This window comes from Aphanomyces invadans (assembly GCF_000520115.1).
Source record: "Aphanomyces invadans strain NJM9701 unplaced genomic scaffold supercont1.13, whole genome shotgun sequence".
Lineage (NCBI taxonomy): Eukaryota > Oomycota > Saprolegniomycetes > Saprolegniales > Verrucalvaceae > Aphanomyces > Aphanomyces invadans.
Genome location: NW_008580158.1, coordinates 547,167 through 568,067, shown reverse-complemented (window position 1 = coordinate 568,067; position 20,901 = coordinate 547,167). Strand labels below are relative to the sequence as shown.

The 20,901-nt window shown below is 53.7% G+C and overlaps 9 protein-coding genes across 10 annotated transcripts; 5 read left to right on the top strand and 4 right to left on the bottom strand.

Annotated features, from left to right (window-relative positions):
- Positions 1-1,136: 1,136 nt before the first annotated feature.
- H310_07145 (hypothetical protein) lies at positions 1,137-2,657 on the bottom strand. The gene is made up of 6 exons (XM_008872474.1): positions 2,421-2,657; positions 2,212-2,371; positions 1,992-2,156; positions 1,830-1,949; positions 1,678-1,781; positions 1,137-1,629 (listed from the first exon to the last, which is right to left on the bottom strand). The coding sequence occupies exons 1-6, from the start codon at positions 2,625-2,627 to the stop codon at positions 1,219-1,221; spliced, it is 1,167 nt and encodes a 388-aa protein (XP_008870696.1). The 5' UTR covers positions 2,628-2,657; the 3' UTR covers positions 1,137-1,218.
- Positions 2,658-2,723: 66 nt separating this feature from the next.
- On the top strand, positions 2,724-4,721 carry H310_07144. Of its 2 annotated transcripts, XM_008872472.1 has the most exons (7): positions 2,724-2,806; positions 2,871-3,195; positions 3,242-3,412; positions 3,468-3,688; positions 3,751-3,911; positions 3,965-4,311; positions 4,371-4,721. In XM_008872472.1, the coding sequence occupies exons 1-7, from the start codon at positions 2,738-2,740 to the stop codon at positions 4,661-4,663; spliced, it is 1,587 nt and encodes a 528-aa protein (XP_008870694.1). In that variant the 5' UTR covers positions 2,724-2,737; the 3' UTR covers positions 4,664-4,721. The 2 variants fall into 2 exon arrangements, with proteins under 2 accessions (XP_008870694.1, XP_008870695.1); XM_008872473.1 differs by lacking the exon at positions 2,724-2,806 and having other exon boundaries at positions 2,838-3,195.
- Positions 4,722-5,095: 374 nt separating this feature from the next.
- H310_07143 (hypothetical protein) lies at positions 5,096-6,849 on the top strand. Its single transcript, XM_008872471.1, has 3 exons — positions 5,096-5,626; positions 5,673-5,847; positions 5,975-6,849. The coding sequence occupies exons 1-3, from the start codon at positions 5,108-5,110 to the stop codon at positions 6,571-6,573; spliced, it is 1,293 nt and encodes a 430-aa protein (XP_008870693.1). The 5' UTR covers positions 5,096-5,107; the 3' UTR covers positions 6,574-6,849.
- Positions 6,673-7,643, bottom strand: H310_07142 (hypothetical protein; the record flags this gene model as incomplete). Its single annotated transcript, XM_008872470.1, has 3 exons — positions 6,673-7,074; positions 7,128-7,423; positions 7,484-7,643. Coding segments are annotated over 3 exons (734 nt in total), but the record flags the coding sequence as incomplete, so codon positions are not given.
- Position 7,644: 1 nt separating this feature from the next.
- On the bottom strand, positions 7,645-8,559 carry H310_07141 (hypothetical protein). The gene has a single exon (XM_008872469.1). It carries the CDS (start codon positions 8,469-8,471, stop codon positions 7,794-7,796), a length of 678 nt encoding a protein of 225 aa, XP_008870691.1. The 5' UTR covers positions 8,472-8,559; the 3' UTR covers positions 7,645-7,793.
- A 2,950-nt stretch (positions 8,560-11,509) lies between these two features.
- Positions 11,510-12,914, top strand: H310_07140 (hypothetical protein). The gene has a single exon (XM_008872468.1). The coding sequence runs from the start codon at positions 11,532-11,534 to the stop codon at positions 12,786-12,788; it is 1,257 nt and encodes a 418-aa protein (XP_008870690.1). The 5' UTR covers positions 11,510-11,531; the 3' UTR covers positions 12,789-12,914.
- A 1,481-nt stretch (positions 12,915-14,395) lies between these two features.
- H310_07139 (hypothetical protein) lies at positions 14,396-16,920 on the top strand. The gene is made up of 2 exons (XM_008872467.1): positions 14,396-15,816; positions 15,877-16,920. The coding sequence occupies exons 1-2, from the start codon at positions 14,481-14,483 to the stop codon at positions 16,719-16,721; spliced, it is 2,181 nt and encodes a 726-aa protein (XP_008870689.1). The 5' UTR covers positions 14,396-14,480; the 3' UTR covers positions 16,722-16,920.
- Positions 16,921-17,139: 219 nt separating this feature from the next.
- H310_07138 (hypothetical protein) lies at positions 17,140-18,665 on the top strand. Its single transcript, XM_008872466.1, has 6 exons — positions 17,140-17,202; positions 17,247-17,316; positions 17,366-17,487; positions 17,530-17,609; positions 17,662-17,820; positions 17,876-18,665. Exons 1-6 carry the CDS (start codon positions 17,157-17,159, stop codon positions 18,590-18,592), a joined length of 1,194 nt encoding a protein of 397 aa, XP_008870688.1. The 5' UTR covers positions 17,140-17,156; the 3' UTR covers positions 18,593-18,665.
- Positions 18,545-19,883, bottom strand: H310_07137 (hypothetical protein). Its single transcript, XM_008872465.1, has 4 exons — positions 18,996-19,883; positions 18,835-18,948; positions 18,717-18,777; positions 18,545-18,663 (listed from the first exon to the last, which is right to left on the bottom strand). Exons 1-4 carry the CDS (start codon positions 19,806-19,808, stop codon positions 18,638-18,640), a joined length of 1,014 nt encoding a protein of 337 aa, XP_008870687.1. The 5' UTR covers positions 19,809-19,883; the 3' UTR covers positions 18,545-18,637.
- Positions 19,884-20,901: the final 1,018 nt, after the last annotated feature.

The window sequence follows — 20,901 nt, the reverse complement described above, 5'->3', positions numbered from 1 at the left end:
CCCAAACGAGGCCGCTCGCCTTCGCCACGTGCTACTTCCTGCTTAGCAACGTCTTCGTCAGAGCAGCGTCAGCATCGAGGGACTCCTCGCCGAAGCCATGTACGCGTCCAGTGCGTTGCTCCCCATACTTGTAGCCGTCACGCAAGGATGCGCAGTTCACACATGGGCCGCCATGCATGCATGGACTTGCACCTTCCTTCATGTGCCCCTTACGACGTGGTTTTGACCGAGTGGTAAATTGCCGTCCCCACAAACGACCCATGGAACCCTGCATCTTCAGTTCTCCTGTCCTGCGAATGTAATGGAGCAATCCAACGTTCATGCAAGCCAGCGCCAGTCCGTCGCAGGGAGGAGATGGCGTGGACTGCAACAAGCGCCAATCGAGTCATGTGGAGGACTGCGAAGTCGAGGCCCCTCATGCGCAACCAGTGAAGGCGGAATGCTGTCTATTTGACCCATGTAAAGACCGCTACCGCTTCCCGTCATTTCATCCTTGCGACCGACCGATAGAAGAGCGACCTTGTACCATGCTACATCATGGTGCTACGATCCTTGACGACAAGAGCAAGTCGGCCTCGTCCTCCGAAACGAATGGACAAACAAAACGTGGTCCAAACGACGCCGTTTCCACGTTGAATCTGACCCCAATCTTGTGGTGTGCACCAAAACGTCGCCATGAAGTACATGACACTTCGGTCGACAACAAGTTCATTTTGGATGATATGCCGATGGTTGGTGGGGGCCATTACAGGCTGCCCATGAACCTGACTGGTAGGCCACTTGAGTCAAGGGGCAAAGATGTCGCTGCCATGCCGCGGCCCACCCTGCAAGTTGAAATCGCACATGCACACAACGCCCCCCTCCCACAAGGCTGTCCCGACGTTGCGCCACATGATATTTGGACGCTGAAGAGCGAGGCGCACACCCTGCGGGCAACTAAAATTCCACCTGGAATTCGCCACGAGCAAATATCCTAGCCCAAGTTGTGGAACGACTTTAGTGGACTGGACCGTTGGGGTCGTTGCTTGGACTAGTTCATTTGAGTCGTTGAGTGCATGGCCAAGGGGTGCCAACGTCACACTCGTCGCATTGGAATCGCTAGCACCCGCAACTTTCAGTGGAATATACCGATGGGTTGTGTGTCCAGGCATGGCGACTTCTCTTAATGACGACACAGTTGGTCATCTTGCCGGCGTTCTGTGACGTTATCGTGGAGGTCTACGGCTGCCCTGTCGAGTGGTCTAAGAAGGAAAGGTCTGTTGCCGTGGCTTCCAGGTCCCACTGCGACTTCAAATAGTCGTTGTTCCAAAACTTGGTCAAGTGGCGCTGTCCCGAATCACACAAGATGGTCACGATGATGTGTCCAGGGCCGAGTTTCTTGGCGAGTCGGACTGCAGCGACGCAGTTCATGGCGCTGGAGCTGCCGACAAAGATGCCGTCTTCCGCCAAGAGATGGCGGGACATGTTGACAGCTTCCTCATCCGACACGACGTAGGCGTCGTCAATGTTGGCCAGGAGAAAGTTGGCCGTAAGCCGATCAATGCCGATACCTTCGGCCACCGTATCGTATCGGTGGCGCTTGACGGTTCGTTCAGACTGTTGTGGTGCGTAGCACACGTTGTGTCGGACCTGCAACGCCCATGAGCACTTTCAGAATCCGACTGGGACCGACGCCACCTTGTTGTACAGGCTCGATCCTGGCGGGTCGGCCAGCACGATTTGAATGGCCGGGTTCTGCTCTTTCAAGTAGCGAGAGACTCCCGCAATGGTGCCGCCAGTTCCTACCACCGTCCTGCATGAGCTCAAAGAGGTCACAGGAGGCGGCGCACCGGCAGACATGACAAATCCATCTAGGGTTCCTTGAGTTTGTTGCCAGATCTCACGACCAGTGGTGCGATAATGGATCTCTGTGTTGGCCAAGTTCTCGAATTGGTCGGCGAAGTACCCCCCTGGACGTCGTGTCAGATGAGCCTTCGGCGGCAGCGGCGCACCTGCAATTTCGCTGGCGCGGCGCCGGGCTTGATTCACGTAGTGCTTGGCATTCACGATAGACGCCGGCTTGACAAATTCGACGGTAGCCCCAAACTTTTGCAGCAGCTCGCCTTTCTCTTTCGCCTGGTCGTCTGGCATCACGATCAAACACTTGTATCCCTTGGCTACGTCCATGGTCATCAACGTAGCGTCCATGGAGCATGCGACGGACACACCCACCTCGAGCCAAGAGCGCCAAGCTGATGCCAGTGCTGCCCGACGTTCCTTCAACAATCGTCCCGCCCGCCTGCAACAACTGCCTCGCCTCGGCATCTTCGATTATACCTTTTGCCACTCGGTCCTTGGAGCTTCCACCAGGATTCAAGAACTCTGCTTTCGCCTGGAGAGATACGTCATGCATTGCTATGCTCGCCGTGAAGTGCGTATACCAAGATGCGGCAGCCCGTGGCCTTGGACAAGCTTGGAATGAGGACGAGTGGCGTGTTGCCAATGAGTCCTCCATGGCCATCACGAAAGGCTGAACCACCATCGTCTTGCGGCTCACTTCGCTTCCGCGACGAAATCAAGTCATACACATATAGCGCGACCAAGGACACTGCGCCCACAGCTGCCCACGCCGCAGTCCCTGGAGCCATCTCCGGCAGGATGGACCAATTGATGCCAACTTCAATCTCCACTCCCGACGTGGAATTTCCCCATCATTTTGACCAATCAAACGTCATCCGATCCAATTCCAGTACCAGCAATGCGTGCGAATGTCGCCATCCTGACGGCCTGTGCGTGCATCGGCGGCTTCCTCTTTGGCTATGACACAGTGCGTGCGCAAGATGCAACGAAAACAACGACATTATGGAACGGAGCCCGTGCTGTTCTTGTAGGGAGTGATTTCGGGGGCGCTGGTGTCCATGCAAGCATCGAGTGGCTCCGACCAGTTCACCTTGACCATGGGGCAGGCGGAAACGGTAGTGTCTGCAGCGATCCTTGGAGCAATAGTTGGCGCGGCCGCTGGAGGGGTTGGAAACGATGTCGTTGGACGCAAGCCCATGATTCTGCTTGCATCTGCGCTGTTCACAGCAGGCGCCATCTCGATGGGACTTGCTGGTTCCGTCACGGCCCTCGTCGTTGGCCGACTTGTCGTCGGCCTTGCCATTGGCATCTCCTCCATGACCATTCCCGTCTACATTGCGGAAGCGTCTTTGCCAGGTACGAGACAGTCGCACCCACGCTTCTGTACGTACCTGGCACGTAGAGCACCGCGGGACTCTCGTTTCATTGAACACACTCATGATCACGTTTGGGCAATTCTTCGCCGCTGTCTTTGATGGAGTGCTGAGCTCAAGCCCAGACGGTTGGCGGTACATGCTTGGACTGGTGGCATTGCCGTCGTCAGTTCAGTTCGTGGCCTTCCTCCTATTGCCAGGTAGAGTCACCGTGCTGTGTGGGGCGACATGGTCCGTTCATAGTTTCATAAATAGAAAGCCCTCGATGGCTCTACGCTAAAGGATGCAGCACCCGCGCGTACGACGTGCTAGCAAGTCTCCATGGCAAAGCGACCGACTCGTTCCGCGACGAGTGGGCACACATGCACGTTGTCCGCTCGACCAACGCATCTCGCCCGTCGTGGTCATCTTCTGCATGGAGCGAAATGCACCACCCCGCTGTCTTGCGCGCGCTCGTCTTGGGCTGTGGCCTTCAGGTCAGCATGACCATTCCTGCGCATCTTGCTTTGTCGTTTGGAAGGCTTGAATCATCTCATAGATTCTACAACAACTATGTGGCATCAACACGGTCATGTACTACGGCGCGCCGATCATGCAAATGGCGGGGTTCTCCCAGCCATCCACTGCGATATGGCTTGCCGCCGTTGTCGCATTTAGCAACTTTGCCTTTACATTCGTTGGCATTTACCTCGTGGATCGGTGAGGCAGACAAACGACTTGCGAGTTTTCAATTGGGATGCCGACTCCTGTAGACTGGGGCGGCGGCCCTTGACGCTGGGCAGTTTAGCGGGCGTATCTGTGTCGCTGCTGGCTCTGGGAGGGGCTTTCTATATGGCTCGACTTTCGTCCAAGCCGCTCACTAGCCATGCCCGCGATCCGTGTAGTGCCCTCACAGCATGCTTTGACTGCGCGGCGAACGCGGCATGCGGCGTTTGTGATGCTACATGTGTTCCTGGCACTTCGTCAGGTCCTCAAGCTCCTCTTTCGTGTGCAACCTACGCATTCCACACGTGTCCAAATGAGGCATCGTCTGGGACGTGGCAAGTTGTAATTGTCGTGGCGATGTTTGTCTACTTGGCCTGCTTTGCCAGTGGCATGGGTGCGTTCAACTCGGCCCATGGCGGGTATTCCCTCACGGATTGCCTTTCCTGGTTGTAGGATGCATGCCATGGACAATCAACGCCGAAATCTATCCCCTCCATGTCCGCAGTGTGGCCATTGGCGCCGCCACGACTGCCAACTGGGTCTCAAACCTCGTCGTGTCGTACACATTCTTGACGGTTGTCGCAATGCTTGGCCCTCATGGAGTGTTTTGGCTCTTTGCGGTGATCGCGGCAGTGGGCGGGGCACTCTTGTTTGTGCACTTACCAGAAACCAAGGGGGTGCCACTCGAAGACATCCCGACGCTGTTTCTCCCGCCAACCCATGCCAACTACCAACCTCTGTCGTAATCGCCACAACTCTAATCATTCGTTTTGGCGGTGCATCGCCAACCTTGGTCGATTCCCGTCGCGATCATCGCTCGATGGCGCCACCAGGAGATCATTCTCCATCCTTTGTGAAAAATGACAGTGCTGCTGATTCTTGCTCGTGGCTCTCGTACAAAATGACAGTGCTGCTGATTCTTGCTCGTGGCTCTCGTACATTCTTGTCGTACGATGTACGATTATGCCACAGATGGCTACATTAGGGATAGTGTCCCTAAATTAGGAATAGGTTCATTGCACTATTAATATACTGTCGTATTTCAAAATGGAATTGTTGGTGAAAAATACTATTGCAAATTTGAATTCACGACAGGGAATGGGCGGGATTGTACGTTTTGTACTGGATTGTACGGTGCGGCTTCATCACGGATCTTCGCGACATCCCATTTTTGAATTTGGCGGGGGGCGATGACTGTAGGAGCCTTGCGCATTGGGTTGTTTGGGTGTGGAACGGTCGGCGGCGGCGTGTTCCAGATTCTTGAGTCCCGCGCAACGTTCCTCAAGAGCATTGGGGTGAACGCCACAATTGAAAAGATCTGCGTGCGGAATGCAACCAAGCCCGAGTTGGTCGCGTTGGTCCAAGGCCACTCGACCACGATCACGACCAAGTACGACGACATTTTGGAAGACAGCTCGATCAACTGCATTGTGGAACTCATGGGGGGGGTGACAGACGCGAAGGACGTTGTGTTTAAGGCGATTCAGAAGAACAAGCACGTTATCACGGCCAACAAGGCGCTCGTAGCAAGCTACATGACAGAACTCAGCGACCTGCTGCAAGCCCATCCTACCGTCCGATTTGGCTATGAAGCGTCCGTGTGCGGTGGCATTCCTATCATCCACACGCTGCAAAGCTCATACTCGGGCGACGTGGTCAAGGAAATCGCTGGCATCATGAACGGCACCACCAACTACATGCTGTCTAAGGCAACTATTGAGGATGAGTCTGAAAGAAGCTGACCGTGCGATGTAGATGGAGACGGAAGGCGCATCCTATGAAGCTGTGCTCAAGGAAGCACAGGACTTGGGCTACGCCGAGGCGAACCCGAGCGCGGACGTGGACGGATTCGACGTCCAAGCGAAGATTGCCATTTTGGCCAAGCTCGGCTTTGGTTGCGTCATCCCGCCTTCAACTATTCCCACCACAGGTGCATGATCGATTCCATGACGATTCACGACCCTCTTTCGGCCAAGTTGGAGTGATGGGCCTTTCCAGTCCTTTTTCAAGCCCTGGTTTTCGTTGCGTCGCTGACTTGGACTTGCACTGATGCGTAGGCATCACGCGCATCAAATCGATCGACTTCGAGTACGCGCAGCTGATGAACAGCACGATCAAGCTGTTGGGGGTGGCAAAGCGGTCGAACCCGAAAGCTCCGAACGAGATTTCGGTGTTTGTGTCGCCAATCATCGTCCCCCGCAGCAACGTCATTGGCACGTGCGGCGGCGCCAGCAACATTGTGAACGTTGTGTCGGAGAACTGCGTGAACGGCGCGTACGTGGGCCAAGGGGCGGGTCGGTTTCCGACTGCCAACTCAGTCGCGAACGACATTGTGCGGCTCGCGCAGGGTCTCGTGCCGTCGTCGCCATTTGCCGCAACTCAAAACGTGACGATCCAAAATGACTTTTCCGGCAAGTTTTACGTCCGCATTCGTATCTCGGACGGTCTCGGCATCATTCGCCGCGTGGGTGACGAAGCCGAGAAGGCTGGCATTTCGATCGACTCGATCTTGCAGTTGCCGATCCAAGACAGTCGCAACGTCGACTTTGTCGTGACGACGGATGTGACTCACCTGTCCAAGGTCCACGTCATGGCCAAGGGCATCGAAGCGCTGCCGTTTGTATTGGAGCCGCCACTGTTCCTTCCCATGCTGTAACCCATCTCGACGTGACTCCCACCAGCGTTCGGGTGCACCGCCAAAGAGCCCGCCAGTTCGTGAGAAGTAGTATGCCAGCTATGCCAAGTTATCAAATCTGTTTTCGTTGATCGGTTTTAAGACCAGACCAGGCGACGAAACCAATGCGATGTCGGGAAAACGTGGTCTTGACAGGAGGCCACTGATTGAAGTGGAGATTTGTCGTACGAGAGTTGGTTGCCACCTACAACGACAGCGCATGCCGAATTGTCAGGGACACCCGAGTGGCTGGCGCAACGTCGTCGATGCTGTGCAGATGTTCGGTGTACGCTTGGTCTGTGAACACAATGAGACTGCGGCGGTTGACGCGGATGGGAATCGTTTCGGACGAGGCATGGTCGACAAGATGTCGATGGCGCTTGAATGACATGACAGCGTTAGCGCCGAGGCTCACGATCGCGACGAGGGGATGGTACAAGGGTCCGTCTTCGTGAGGGAGAATGTAGTCGCCAGGTCTGTACTCTACACCAGTTTGGCCGATCCGAAATAGATGACCCTGGGGGAATGGGACGTACCATTGATCAGCGCATGGTTTGGCGTGTGGGCTGTGTCGAAGAGGCCCATCTCGACAAAGCTTGTCGACAACGCTTGCAGCCATGATGGCAGGGGTGCTGGCGTGTACTTGTTGGTCACTGTTCCGCCATGCACTTGCAACCGACGGTGCTTCAATTGAACCCACGCTGCCGACGGCGCTGCTGCCACCCGATCGAGAATCGCACGTTCCTCGTCGCACGAGAGCCAATCTGGGATGTAATGCACTGACGAGATAATGGATTTGCACACACGGGACAGTTCGAGGTCCACGGGAAGTCTACCAGCCAGCAAGCCAAGCACCTGTCAGCGTTTGGACTTGAGCGTGTTGGAGGTGTACCGACGCGCAAACTGAAGCGGAGCCAAGTCGACGGCCGCATCTCGCACGTCAGGGACAATCGTTTTCTCATTTATCTGAGCTTCTCTGGCGTTTGCGGTGTGATGCCGCGTTGCTGCGGCCTTCCGTCGCTCTTCTCGCAGAAGCGCAGCAAAGTCCATCGTGACGATTTATTTAAAAATACGATTTTTTTGGCCAACGAAGTACCAGAGAATGCAACGGATTAGGCCAGCATCACCGCCGAGCGCGCGGACACCATCGCGACGAAGGAAGACTCTTAAGACTAAGTACATTACAAGGGTCAGTAGACTGTTTACGCCAGACTGTCGACTTGGTAGTCGACTTCTTTCGACGTGGAGAGCAACGGTTTGCCCACCTCGCCCGCTTTTGTTTCGTGCGCTTGCAAATACTTGAACGACCAAAACCCGAGCGGCCAAAAGCACACCATTGGGATGATGGGGGACACATACACCATGGTTTGAACAGACAGGAGCACGATGAGCGCAATGCGTATGCTTGCTTCGATGATCATACCGAAGCCCCAGACGATGGACAGGTGCCGCGACGTTTGCCGGACATGGGGCAACATGTACATCGCGTCCATTTCTTCCGGGCTTCTCGACGTAAAGTGCCGGCGGAACGTGAAAAACATGTCTTCGTGAAAGTACGCGACCGACAGAAAGTAGAGGATTCCGATCGTGACGGTGGACAGCGAGTCCTTGACGAGAAGCACCTTGGCATCGTCTGTGAAGAGCATGATGACGACCGAGAACGACGTCGAGATGATCTGGACAATCGAGATCACGTCCTTCTTGTTGTAGGCAAAGACCTGCACGAGCGTCTTGACCATGGGAGGAATCCCCGACAGAAACACCGCCACGATCTGGGTCGTGTGTTCCTTGGCGATGTTAAAGATGGCCAACGGCAAGATCAAGTTGAACACAACCATGGGCAAGTGCGGCCAGTCCAGCACGCGCTGTACGATCCCCATGGCTGTGCGGCACGTCGACAACCAAATCGACTGTGCCTCGATCGTCAGTCGACTTCCCCAACTCCATGGTCGGAACAGGACCAGGCAGAATGGTGGTCGCTCGACCCGAGAATGGTGGCTTGTTGACAAGGGCGACGATAGCCCACAACGACGCTGTGGCTCATGCCAGGGCCCTTGACACCCGACGACCTCGAGAGGCCGCGGGGACGACCACTCGAGCGTGTGACGAGCCCATGCGGACATCCATTTTATCGCCGTGCATTTTTTTATATCGTGTTGTTCTCCTTATACTGGTCGATGATTAAAAAATCTTTTTGCAACAAATACTAAACCGTACTGTATAACCAGTCCTTTCACACGCACATCGAATCATATAGTGTAGAAAAGGCAATGTCAACCGCCCGCTGCATCGGCCACATCGAGTGCCTTGCGAGAGCTCGGCCGAAGCGGCGGCACATTTGGCGCCCGTGGATGCATGTACGAGGAAAGCTGTAGACCACGGTGACGTCCTGCGTTTGGAGACCGTGGTGATGGTGCGTTGCACCGGAGGCGTGCTCTGTGAGGCGTCGACCAAACAATACACGGATCGGGGATACCTGTAGCTATGTGTCGTCATCAGAGTGGGGGAGAGGGGTGGACCTGGTTGGCGATGTTTCGTCCGCCATGTCGAAATCGCCATCGACTCATGCCGACAAGAACCAGCAACTATGTCAACGCTGCCAGACCCCACGATGTTGCATGGAATCGCCCACCCACCACGTCAGCAACCTGTTCAGCAAGAATCGGCGAGTCGGCGAATGCACAGTGCCGTTGCAGGAACAATTCAGGGAATGACAACAGGACGCCCGAACACTCAGCCCCCGCCAAAGCCGCGCGGCCCAAAGACCTCTTGTGATTTTTCATGCACGTGCTGCCGCTTGATTGTTCCGTGTGTGGAGAGAGGAGCAACTCAAGTGTGAACGTCTGGCCGTGCAGACATAAATAATTTCGTACTACAACCGTGGCTGGATTTGGAGAGCACAAACAAGATTTGCGGACGTGATAGGCCCCAAACACGGACGACATGACCGAGCCATGCGATGCATGCACCGTTCGAGTCTGGGTGTCCCCGGCGTCCCGTTACGGTGTTTACCTGTAGCACGTTGTACGACAGAGTGTACTTGGCACACGCCGCCACAGGAACCAAGGCGTCGATGTACTGCATCCATTCTTTTGTCGTGAATGCATCCAGATCACATCGAGTGGCTTGCTCAAGCAGCAAAGCCTGCTCAACAAACTCTCCATTCTTCACAAGCCATCCAACGAACGACGCCAAACGTCCCGACTTGATTCGTTGGGCATGGCCTCGATGGACTCGAGTTCGATCGTCCATCGCCTAACACATTCTCAACGTGTTTCGTATCAAAATGCCTCGATTGCTCCGTGCCCAGATCACAAGGCAGATGTACGAGCCACCTACTGGCAACGACTGCCCGTGACGAATACGTCCTTGCCCTCAAGAGACGTTGTGCCGTGTTTAGATGGATGGCCATGTTTTTTGGGTAAGCAGCAGTGATAGACCGACAGGGGAACCACGTACACCTGGGGGCCATTTCGGTTGAGATGGTGGTCCAATCGAGTACATTGGTGCCCCTCGCATGAACCACACGGAGAACGACCGTGCGCGACAGCTCTGAACGTTCACGAGCTCGCTTCGTGCTGAGCACTGTCGTCGTGCGCACCGATGCCGACACACCTCATCCCGTCTCCCCCGTGCCGTTTCTAGGCATCAAGTAGCTAGCCACTGTGTGGTCCAGCCCGAGCTCACGCTTGTCGTGCGTCTTGCATTATTATGGAAAGCTGTGGTGCTCGTTCCTCGTCACAGATCCGAAATGAATCCAACCACCAACTTCGCTCGACAACCCCGTCTTGCCCGTGCCATGGGTACGCAATGAATCCAAGGTGGCATTTTCTTCATCGCCGTGGGCACTCGATACTCGCCTGCTTGCCGAGTTGCACAGCTCCGGGCGAAGCCGTTCGTTCCGGCCGTGGTCCACACATACAGCTGGACTTGTGCCATACTTGCGTTACGTCGATGGTGAGCTCTGAGAAACAACGATATAGATGAGCATGGCAGAGCCTGTCCTCGTAGAATTGATGTCAATTGCGCTGCAGTAGACAGCAGCAGCAGCGAAGACACCCAACGCATCAAAACCAATGGACTAGCTACCGACATCCATATTCGATGGGGTGCAGACAAGCCTGGCGTCGCTGCACGGACCGTCAAGTCCAGGGTACCATCGCCTGCGCGACGCCGGGGAACGTTCCCCCCACGAGACGACGAAGTGCACTCCATTGAGTCCAGCGCGTGACGACGCGGCCATGTGGCGCTGGCGAAGCCACGGAGGACTGTGTCGGCCCTCGCTCGTGTCATTGACTCTGTTCGACTTCGTTCTCTTCCCCACACCAACGAACAAGCGCAGAACGCACGTTCACGAGGGTGGTCATTAATTTCAATAATGTCGATTTCATCGACCGTTTTCTATATGTGTTTGTTTCCTGGAATAAAAATGACCTCCGCATGCTCGGTGCGCCGTTGCTGCACAATTTGTACTAAGCTGTCAAAAAGCATTGAGTTGATGTTGCAGGATATCACCCAGTATGTTGAACTCGCTTCAAGTACAGGTATAACTAGTTCATACGTTTACATAAGCCGTACATAGACTCGCACTGCGTCGTCCTCATTTTGTGCCCGCTAGCCGTTCGGCGGTAAATGCGTTCGTTGCTGTCATTGGACTTGTAAAGTCAAATAAACACTGCGCATACGTTTTGTAAAATTCCCTATCGACCTCAAATCGTTGGATCAGATGTGACGTCGCCCTATGGATTGGCGAACGTGCGCGGAACAGTCCCCCGAGCCCTTCTGCGCATTGTGGCCAATCAGAGGAGAGGGCAGCGCTGGATATTTTCAGGACAAGCTGTTACTTTCGAAGGTTAAATGATTTGAAATTTGTATGTGAGACGAGTGTAATTAATTACACGACCTGCTCCATTCCACAATTTCGCAGGACGTGGGGCATCATGGAGCACAAGGACAGTGACCGCGCCGCGGCGAAGGAGCAACAGGGAAACGACGACGAACAAAAGAAACCTTCGACGACGATCCAGCGAACGGGAGTTCCCCGGTCGATGCTCGAAGGTGCCGAGGACGATAAAATCGAGTTCCGATCGATCGCGGCCATGTCGGCCGCGACGCCTCCCACCTTCGGTCGGACCTTCGGGCACATGCACAGTCAGGGGCTGAGTCTGCCTACCCCATTCACCATGCGTAAGCCAACAATGACTAAAGCACCGCAGGGGACGGCCGTCCCTGCCCCATCCACAATTCCCATGATTGATTCGACAAATTACTCGAACGTGACGGTCAAACCTCTCCCTGCCGCACCGTTCCGCCTCGAATTGCACTCGCATTTCCACGTCAAAGACTCGTCAGCCCAGCGTGTGTGCGTCGTCATCGGTCAAAAGTTATTGGACCTTGGCACAGACTTTGTGTTCAAGGCGCAAAAGGGCAAGTGGAAGGTCTCCAAGATCAACGGGTCGAGCATGGTCGAGTTCAAAGTTGTGCTCTACAGTACTAGCGACACCGAACACGTCGTTGAGTTCCAACGCCGACAAGGCGACATCATCAGCATGATGAACCTGTACGCTGACGTCGTACAAGCATGCAAGAAGCAGCAGCTCCTAACTAGTGAAGGCGCATTGAAGCCGCTCAAACACAAGCGATCGGTGCCATCGCCAACATCCCCACCCTCGTCCCCTCCTCCTTCTTCCGCCGCCGAGATGAAGGACTCGGTCCAAAGCATCCAAAATATGATGTCGAGCAAGCACCACGACGTGCAGGTCCAAGGGATCCTCGCCAGCATTTCCCTGTCGTCGATTACGTCAACATACCGGGACATCATGGCCCCTTTGGTACCTGTCTTGGTTAGCCTGGCTCATTCTTCAGTCGACCAAGTCAAGCGCTGTGCATCCTTCGCCCTCGCTCGCCTCTGCGACGATCCCGAATGCCGGCGAGCATTCATGAACTCGGATGGGTGGCAACTCGTTGTCAAGCTGGCGGCCGGTGGTCCGGATGTGTCGGTCGACTGCCAGCGGGAGAGCCTGCATGTACTTGAAATCCTGTGTCCACTTTACTCGCACGAGCTGTCGAAGGCCGACGGAGCGGCGGGGGTGCTGAGCCTCCTTCAGGACTGGCAGTCCATTCAAGACCCGCGACTCAAGAAGCATGCGTGTGGCGCCCACCGGGCACTCAAAGCTGCTGGCATGATTGCACAGTAATTTACCATGTTTGCATGGAACGCGTATCAACCGACCAACGTCCCCTTTTCCAGTGGTAGAAAAGAGATTGCAGGGGTAACTTAGATCCATAGCACGAATTGCATCGACTTCTCTACACCTCCTTCCTTCCTGTCGAAGAGACTTGATGTGGCGCCAAGGTGTTTGATTTGAACAACCTTTAACACAACATCACCATCTTCACCGGTTGTTGGGAGCTCTTCGACACAAAACTGCGATGGCGTAGCGAACCCACGATGGAAGCAATCTCGTGGCCTCGTGTGCACGCCCCATCGATGACCACGGCAGGTAGGATCTCGACAACGAGAGATGCAAACCAGACCAGCTAAGCACTCCCCGACCGGCAGGCTACACCGACTTCACGATCGTTGTTGAGTCGGTACCCCATATGAGCCAGAACGAGGCAAATCACTGACGTTAGTCCTCACAACGCAGTCTGAACTAGAATTGTTCGATTGTGTACATAGCATGTATAACGATAGTCTTCAGTCTTCACCGCTTCCGGGGCTGCAACCCAAGTTTATCGACGGCGCGTGGTAGTTGTGTATACGCGTGCATGCGATTGAGTAGTTGGACTCTATGGCCGACGACGTAAACGCACACTTGACACACATCGCGCCTTTATGTCGGACACAAATTGGTGCCCCACTGTATAGGGCGACGTGGACCACTCGTTCAGAACCAGTTGATCGGTTGATCTTGAATCCAGGCTTTGATGAGGCGAAGGTCCGACGCCTTGAGTTTCCACCGCGATCGATGGTACGGACCCAAAGTGCACTCCAATGACGGATGAATTTTCAACAGATGCAGCAGGGACCGATGGGACAGAGTCATTCCGGACCACGATAATCATCGAGAGCGAAGTCGATGCTGGATACAGCACACCCGGCAGCCGATCCGAAGGCGCGCACGAGGCAGCGCATGTGGCGACGATGCGTCGCGTGAATGCGTGTTGAGCGCGCCCACCACAAATAACTCTACTAGTAAGGGATGGGACCGACTCTTCATGGTCGACAGCATCGATGCCACGTTTTCATTCTCTGTGCCATTTTCTTCATCAATCCTACATCGACGTAGACACGCGTAATCGGCGAGTCAGTCGAAAGCGTGGAGGTACTATACTCAAAGAGGTAGTGGACTTGCTCTGGGGAGTCCACATGTGCCAAGCAAACGTGCGTCGAACGGGGGAGCTTATGACAAAGCAAGTCGTCGCATCGTTTGACACCAGTGCGAGAGGATCGCTGAGTAAGCCACTTCACCTTGATCGACAGAGAGGTAAAGAATGCCGTCGGTGAAGTCGTCGTCGACCTGAGCAAGATATGGCTCTTTTGTGAAGGCAGCGGCCTTGGACACAAGCGGACATGCCCGTCTCTAGCATGTCGATTCAAAGTTGAAGAATTGTCCATGCCAGACACTGCAAAAACGTAGAATTTTCTATGAAAATTTACGCAATTAATCCTGCTGTGGATATTTATCGATATTTTGATAAAATATCGTCCGCATAACTCGGTTGCAATGTCCGGATAGGACTTGGTGGAAGGGAGATTGACAGCAGTTTTGGCGCGCACGCGGAGAGATAACATAAAATTCGACGAGAAATCACCATACAATAACCAAGTTTAAATTGCAATCCGAACGTTAAATTGTCCTCCTTGCATTCCACAACACTCCAACATGACGGCAACCATCGAGAACGTCCCAGCGGAAATCCAAGTGAACCTTGACGAAGGCTTGGAACAGGCAGATCGAAAGCTTCCCGTGGATGAAGATGACGACGCAGTGGTCGATGAGAAACTCAAGCATATCGAAGATGAGCTCAAGCTGGAACGCGAACACGACGACCCTGTCGATGACGACGCGTTCAAGAGCATCAGTTACGCCAAGCGTGTGGAAAAACTCGATTCGTTGTTGGAGAAAGCTGGAGCATATTCCAAGTTCCTCTTGTCCAACATGGAGCCAATCCAAGTGGAAGCGAACGTGGTCGATAATGCAGCAACACCATTGTCGAGCAAGAAGAGGAAGGGCCGGCAGCCCAAAATCAAAGATGGCGCGTCGAAGTTGCAAAAGATCAACGAAAACCAATCGGGTGCTCACACCGTGTCTGAGATGAAGTTCAAACAACCGTCGCTGTTCACTGGCGGGACGTTGCGAGCGTACCAGTTGGAGGGTATCCAGTGGATGTGCAATTTGTTTGAAAACGGTCTCAACGGGATCTTGGCCGACGAAATGGGACTGGGTAAAACGGTGCAGGTCATTGGCATGTTGGCGCAGTTGAAAGCTAAAGGCGTCCGCGGGCCGTACTTGGTTGTTGCGCCGTTGTCGACCTTGTCGAACTGGTACAACGAGTTCGAAAAGTTCACACCAACTATTCCTGCAATGATCTACCATGGAACGACTCCCGAGCGAAAACTGATGCGATCGAAGCAGCTCAAGAGAGGAACACAAACAAACCCGGACTTTCCCATTATCATCACGTCGTATGAAGTGATCATCCGCGACGCAAGCAGCTTCAATTCAATGGGATTTGTGTGGAAGTTTATGATTATCGACGAAGGCCACCGACTAAAAAACATGGACTGCTTACTCATGCGTGAGCTCAAGAAATGCAGGTCAGAGAACCGGTTGCTCTTGTCCGGGACGCCATTGCAGAACAACTTGAGCGAGCTGTGGAGCTTGCTCAACTTTCTTTTGCCCGACGTGTTCGACGACTTGGCGTTGTTCCAAAGTTGGTTCAACTCGTCGAGCGCGAATGCAAGTGCCACCACGGATGACATTATTTCAAAGCACGACGTCCTCACCAACCAAAAGCAAGGCCAGGTCGTGTCCAAGTTGCACGAGATTCTCCGGCCGTTTGTGCTGCGGCGTCTCAAAACCGACGTCGTGCTTGACGTCCCGTCGAAGACAGAAATCGTTGTGTACTGCCCCATGACTGACCTGCAGGCGTCGTACTACAAATTGATTGCGGACAAGGAGCTCGCAAAAGCGCTGCAAGAAAAGCATGGCAAGTCGGGTATGTTTGTCAACGCGATTCATCATGTCACGTAAGCTCTATATCTCACCTCTTTTTTAGCAAATGCTGCCATGACGCTTCGCAACATGGCGGTTCAACTGCGCAAGTGCTGCAACCACCCGTATTTGTTCGACGAGGACACTGACGCGTCTGGAAATGTCGTGACGGGCGATCACTTGATTGAAGCGGCGGGGAAACTTGTCATCATGGACTCGATGCTCAAGCAATTGCTTCAAAATGGCCATAAAGTGCTTATTTTCAGTCAGATGACCCGCGTGCTGGACATCCTGGAAGACTATCTCCACCATCGCAACTACAAATACTGCCGGTTGGACGGCAGGACTAATTTCTCCGAACGGCAGCAATCCATGGACGCTTTCAACAAGCCCGAGAGTGACTTGCAAGTATTTTTGTTGTCCACGCGGGCGGGTGGCCTCGGCATCAACTTGACTGGCGGCGACACAGTCATATTGTACGACAGCGATTGGAACCCGCATCAAGATAACCAAGCTCAAGATCGCGTCCATCGCATCGGGCAGACGAAAGACGTGGTCGTGTACAGGTTGATCACGGAAAACTCATTTGAAAACCGCATGCTGCAGCGTGCAAATGCCAAGCGCACGTTGGAACGCGTCGTGCTGTCTCGTGGAGAGTTTTCGTCCGTGTCGGGGGAGAAGGCCAACCCATCTAGCTTGACGATGGAAGAGCTCGAGAATCTGTTGAAAGACGACATCCAGATTCGACAGGAAGCGACGGGTGGCATATCCGAAAGCGAGTTGGCCATGCTATGCGATCGCAAACAAGTCGTCGACGCATTTGTAAAAAAAACGACGGACGTGCCCCGCGAAACCAAAGGGTATTACGTCGTTGACTCGGCATCGTCCAGGATGGAAAGCTACACTTGATGCTATCGAATCTCAAGAGCCGCCTACCGACTTCCGTAAACACTGCCAAAGTCACACTGGATCGTGGGTCAATTCATTATTGGTATTGCAATTATTTCAAAAATTCATCGATTACTGCTGTATCTTCAGCTCCCAAATACTAGTATTTGCAGAATTCAAAGAACGTATTGTTGTTTAGTATGTAGTATTACAATACAAAGAGACTTTTGTGATGTCTCATGTACATTTTCGACCCCCGTTTTAATACAGTTCTTCAATCTAAAATGAACCGTGTCAATTTCCGAAGACATTTTTCATATTACTTGACGTATCATAAATTTGCTCCATGAAATATCAATTCTGTATGGCTATGGCAAAAATGAATTCTGGCCACCGCGGTTTTCAGCGAGCGAAGTTAACCAATCAAATGACACAAGTTCGTGGCGCCAGGTGGGAATGCCATGGCATGAAGGAGGCGGCGACGGGCCAACGCCGCCGAAGGGTAATGATGAAGCGTGAGGTCCGGGGTAGTAACAGCCTGTGTAGGTGCACCGATGCGGAGAATCAACGGCCCGCTAGGGGACTTGTGGAAGAAGATGACCAAGTCGATTCAGCAGTATGTCTCTCAACGCATCAATTCCATGGTCCTGTAATAGACCGCTTAGACACAGCGAACGGACCCACCACGACGCGTTGGGGCTTGAAGCGCACTCTGACTTTGAGCATGGCCCGTGGATCGAGATGTGTAATTTTGTTGGAATTGCAGCGACAGAAGGCGAAATCCACGGTGCGTGCGCATGTCGTCATTTTCGCGCATGACGACTCCCAGGCGGTGTGGACTTAAGCCGGTTACCCATGAACACTGAGCAAGTTGCATTGGGTTTTCAGTCGACGGGCGTCATTGAGCAAGTCGGTTGGTTCCCACAAGTAATAGACTGTGTTAATGAGGCGTGGTCAGCAGGACTTGATGCTGTTGATTCGGTCCAGCAAATACGTCGACGAAGAGATCGTGGCAACGTTTCATGATCCATTGGGTTGCATCGATGGGTACTTCCATCGCGACGTGGTCGACGCTGTTGGTGCTGCCTTGGTCAAGAACACAGGTGTCATCTTGAGAAGCGTACGGTCTCAACGATATCCCCTGCGTCCTTTCATCCTCGTTCTGCTCTCATCAGGTGACCGTGTTCATGCCTATCGAGCGACGGCAGCAGTACCTCAACATTTGCCGAAGCAACATCGTTCGAATCTTTCCATCGTCGTCACAACACGCCGATGAAGTGGCTGCATTCAACAACAATCTAGCCGCGACATCGGTGCACAACCCACCCGGCAGCAGTCGTTTTGTTCTGGAAGATCCCTCTGGCGAAGCAACGACTGCGGCCGACCTCGTCGCTATGACGCAGCGTCACGTCATCCATCAGAGTTATGCACAACGCGCACCTCCAAGTGGAGGACGCAGGGGCAAGCAAAAATGGGCATGGAGGTCTTTTGTCCCCAAGAAAAAGAAACAAAAGCAGATTAGCCAAGACGACGCCTCACCACAACAACCATCTCTGTCATCGTCGGAGAGCTCTGCCAGTCCCAAACGCACACCTCGCCCACCTCGTCCAACCCCATCAGCAATTCCTCAAGCTCCTCGTGCTATTGTAGCCCCACCGACGGCACGTCCGCCCGGGGCACACGCACCAGTCCCCGATACCCGACCAGCGGTGTCTATTCAGGAAGCTTTAGTTCCACGACCGCCAAGTCCTGTTCACGTAGCCAAGCCCCATCCCGTGGTTTCAGCGGTGCGGCCACCACCTCCGTTACCATCCCCAAAGGATTCCCACGTTGGGGCGCAAGACGTCATCTCGCAGGCGGTCGACGCAGTGCTCAACGATGACGACTGGTGACTCGATAATAAATACACTTGTACGACGGACGACTCACCGAGGTAACTACCGATCCTGGAGCTCTTGACATTCTACCCACAAAACGGTCATGAACACTGTTCCGACATCAAAATCGCAAACGCACGATGCGGGTGGAGTTTGCGCAGGAGCAAGAGCAATCGCCCCGTACAAATCATCTCAACTGCCTACGACATCAGGTGCCTTCAGCATTGGACTCTTTCGATGACAAGGGGGTCCGTCACCAGGATAAACACGTTGCTGATGGTGAGGCTTGTCCGGTACACTTGCTTGTCCCCGAACCCATTCCAGCCCCACACGGCCAAGAGAAGAATGTCAAAAGCGCAAAATGTGACAAACTAGATGCACTCGACATGAGATCGCTGCATGAAATGGGATAACGTACGAGGAAGTATTGGCGGATCGAAAAGCTGAAGCTGGACGAGTAACCGAAGATGGAGAAGAGCATGCGGATGGGGTCGATGTACGACATGAAGACGAGAAACATCACGAGCTTGAGCATCATGTCGACAAACACGGCAATGCCCAAGTGGTTGGCCGTGGCCAAGATCGAGTCGAGCTTTATTTCGTCCGACACCGGCTCTTCGATGATGGCAATCGGCGACTGGTTCCGATGAAAGTCGTCGCCGTGGTTGGACGAAGTCGTGGATCGCGGCGTCATGGCAAACATGTGCTCCACGACCTCGTCTGGAAGCACCTCTGTCTCCATCTTTTCCTTTTCAGACGGACGCGCTTTGGAATTCAACGGCGCCAGACGCGGTCGCATGTCGACAATCGACCCTGGCCGTCGCAGGTGGAATGCCGACGTCGACGCTCTACCGCGGGATTGAGGCGTGATATGATACGGCTGGACTTGGGGTTCAGATCGCCGGGGCATCATGAGAATGCGTGGGGGTGCTGGAGATGGCTGATGGGAGTACAACGTCGTGCTGCTCGCAGGGAGTGACAGGCGAAATCGTGTTGGCAGCGGACGGGGAGTACTGGCGATTGGCGTCAGCGGAGTTCGCGGACTGGCTAGAGGTGGTGTGCCTGGGTAATCGTACGGCGATGGCCTCGCTTTCGAGTCACTCGAAAGTCTTGATGCATCCGAAACGCAGTCCAAGTCCACTCCTTCATCCATTGACGCCAGCATGCGGGGAGTGTCGGGTTGCACGCACGGATCATTGCGGTGGTGTATAGGGATGCCCCTGTCTGTCATTGTGGGCTAGAGCAGCAGGATCTCGCTATTTCGACGTGGGCACTGCGGCCGTATGCTGCGTTCGTCGAATGTCCAGTGTGGTAGTTGAATTACTTGATCACGACATGGTCCGAATTCCGGTGATGCCATTGGTTAAATAAACTCAACAATTCAATCGCCAATCATATTCGTCTATTGGTAACCCGCTGCGACACCTGCCAATCAAATGCGGCATACACTAGACTGGACATAGAAGACGATCTCGGATTGGTCGAAAAGATACGTGAAACCAACGTGCGCTCGTGCCTGGTTTATCTGATGTTGCGACGCATTTTGGCTCGGCATGGACACTGCCATGATGACGCCCATTGAATTTAACATTGTCGTGAAGATGATATCTGGTGCATGTGACGGACGAGACGAGACACACCGCAACACGCTCGCTTGCTTGAGGCAGGAAGCGACGACTGTTGACAAGCGAGAAACTGAGCTCTTCCCAACCCATCTGCATCCTGCTTCGACGAAGGAGATACGCCCATGGCCACAATCGAATCGTCAGCGTCGTGGCGTGGACTGTCGTGCTCGAACTCTATGATACCCAGTAGTTTTGTTCAAATACCCACTATCGCCTACTCCCTCTACGAGGATTCAGCCGCTCTCCCCCGCCTGCAGAATCGTACTGTACATGCACAGCCTCGTCAAGCGGCGGCCTCTCGTGGGTGCGCCAGCCATTCTGTCCAGTCCGTCAGGCGGCCCGGGCGTCATCTGCGCGCAAGCGACACTTTGAGTACTCCATATCAGGTCAGCCGAAACCAAGTATAGAGGAACATTATTGTCCACGAAGCATTCATCATCTCCAACATACTACAGCTTTGAACCTACTATGATTGATTACGAAGAGAAAAATGCGGTGAATTTATATTTTTATCGAGGTTTTAGTATTGATATGCAAAGTTTTTGCAATCTTTATAGTACAACGTAGTAATATGAAAACTATTGTATAGAAATGGGCATATACATCATTTTTTATGGGGCGGGGGGTCTCTTGTCGCTGTTCACAGTCGTTCGTCCTTCAACAATTTTGAATTGGCAAGTCCAGCACCGCCTTGAGATA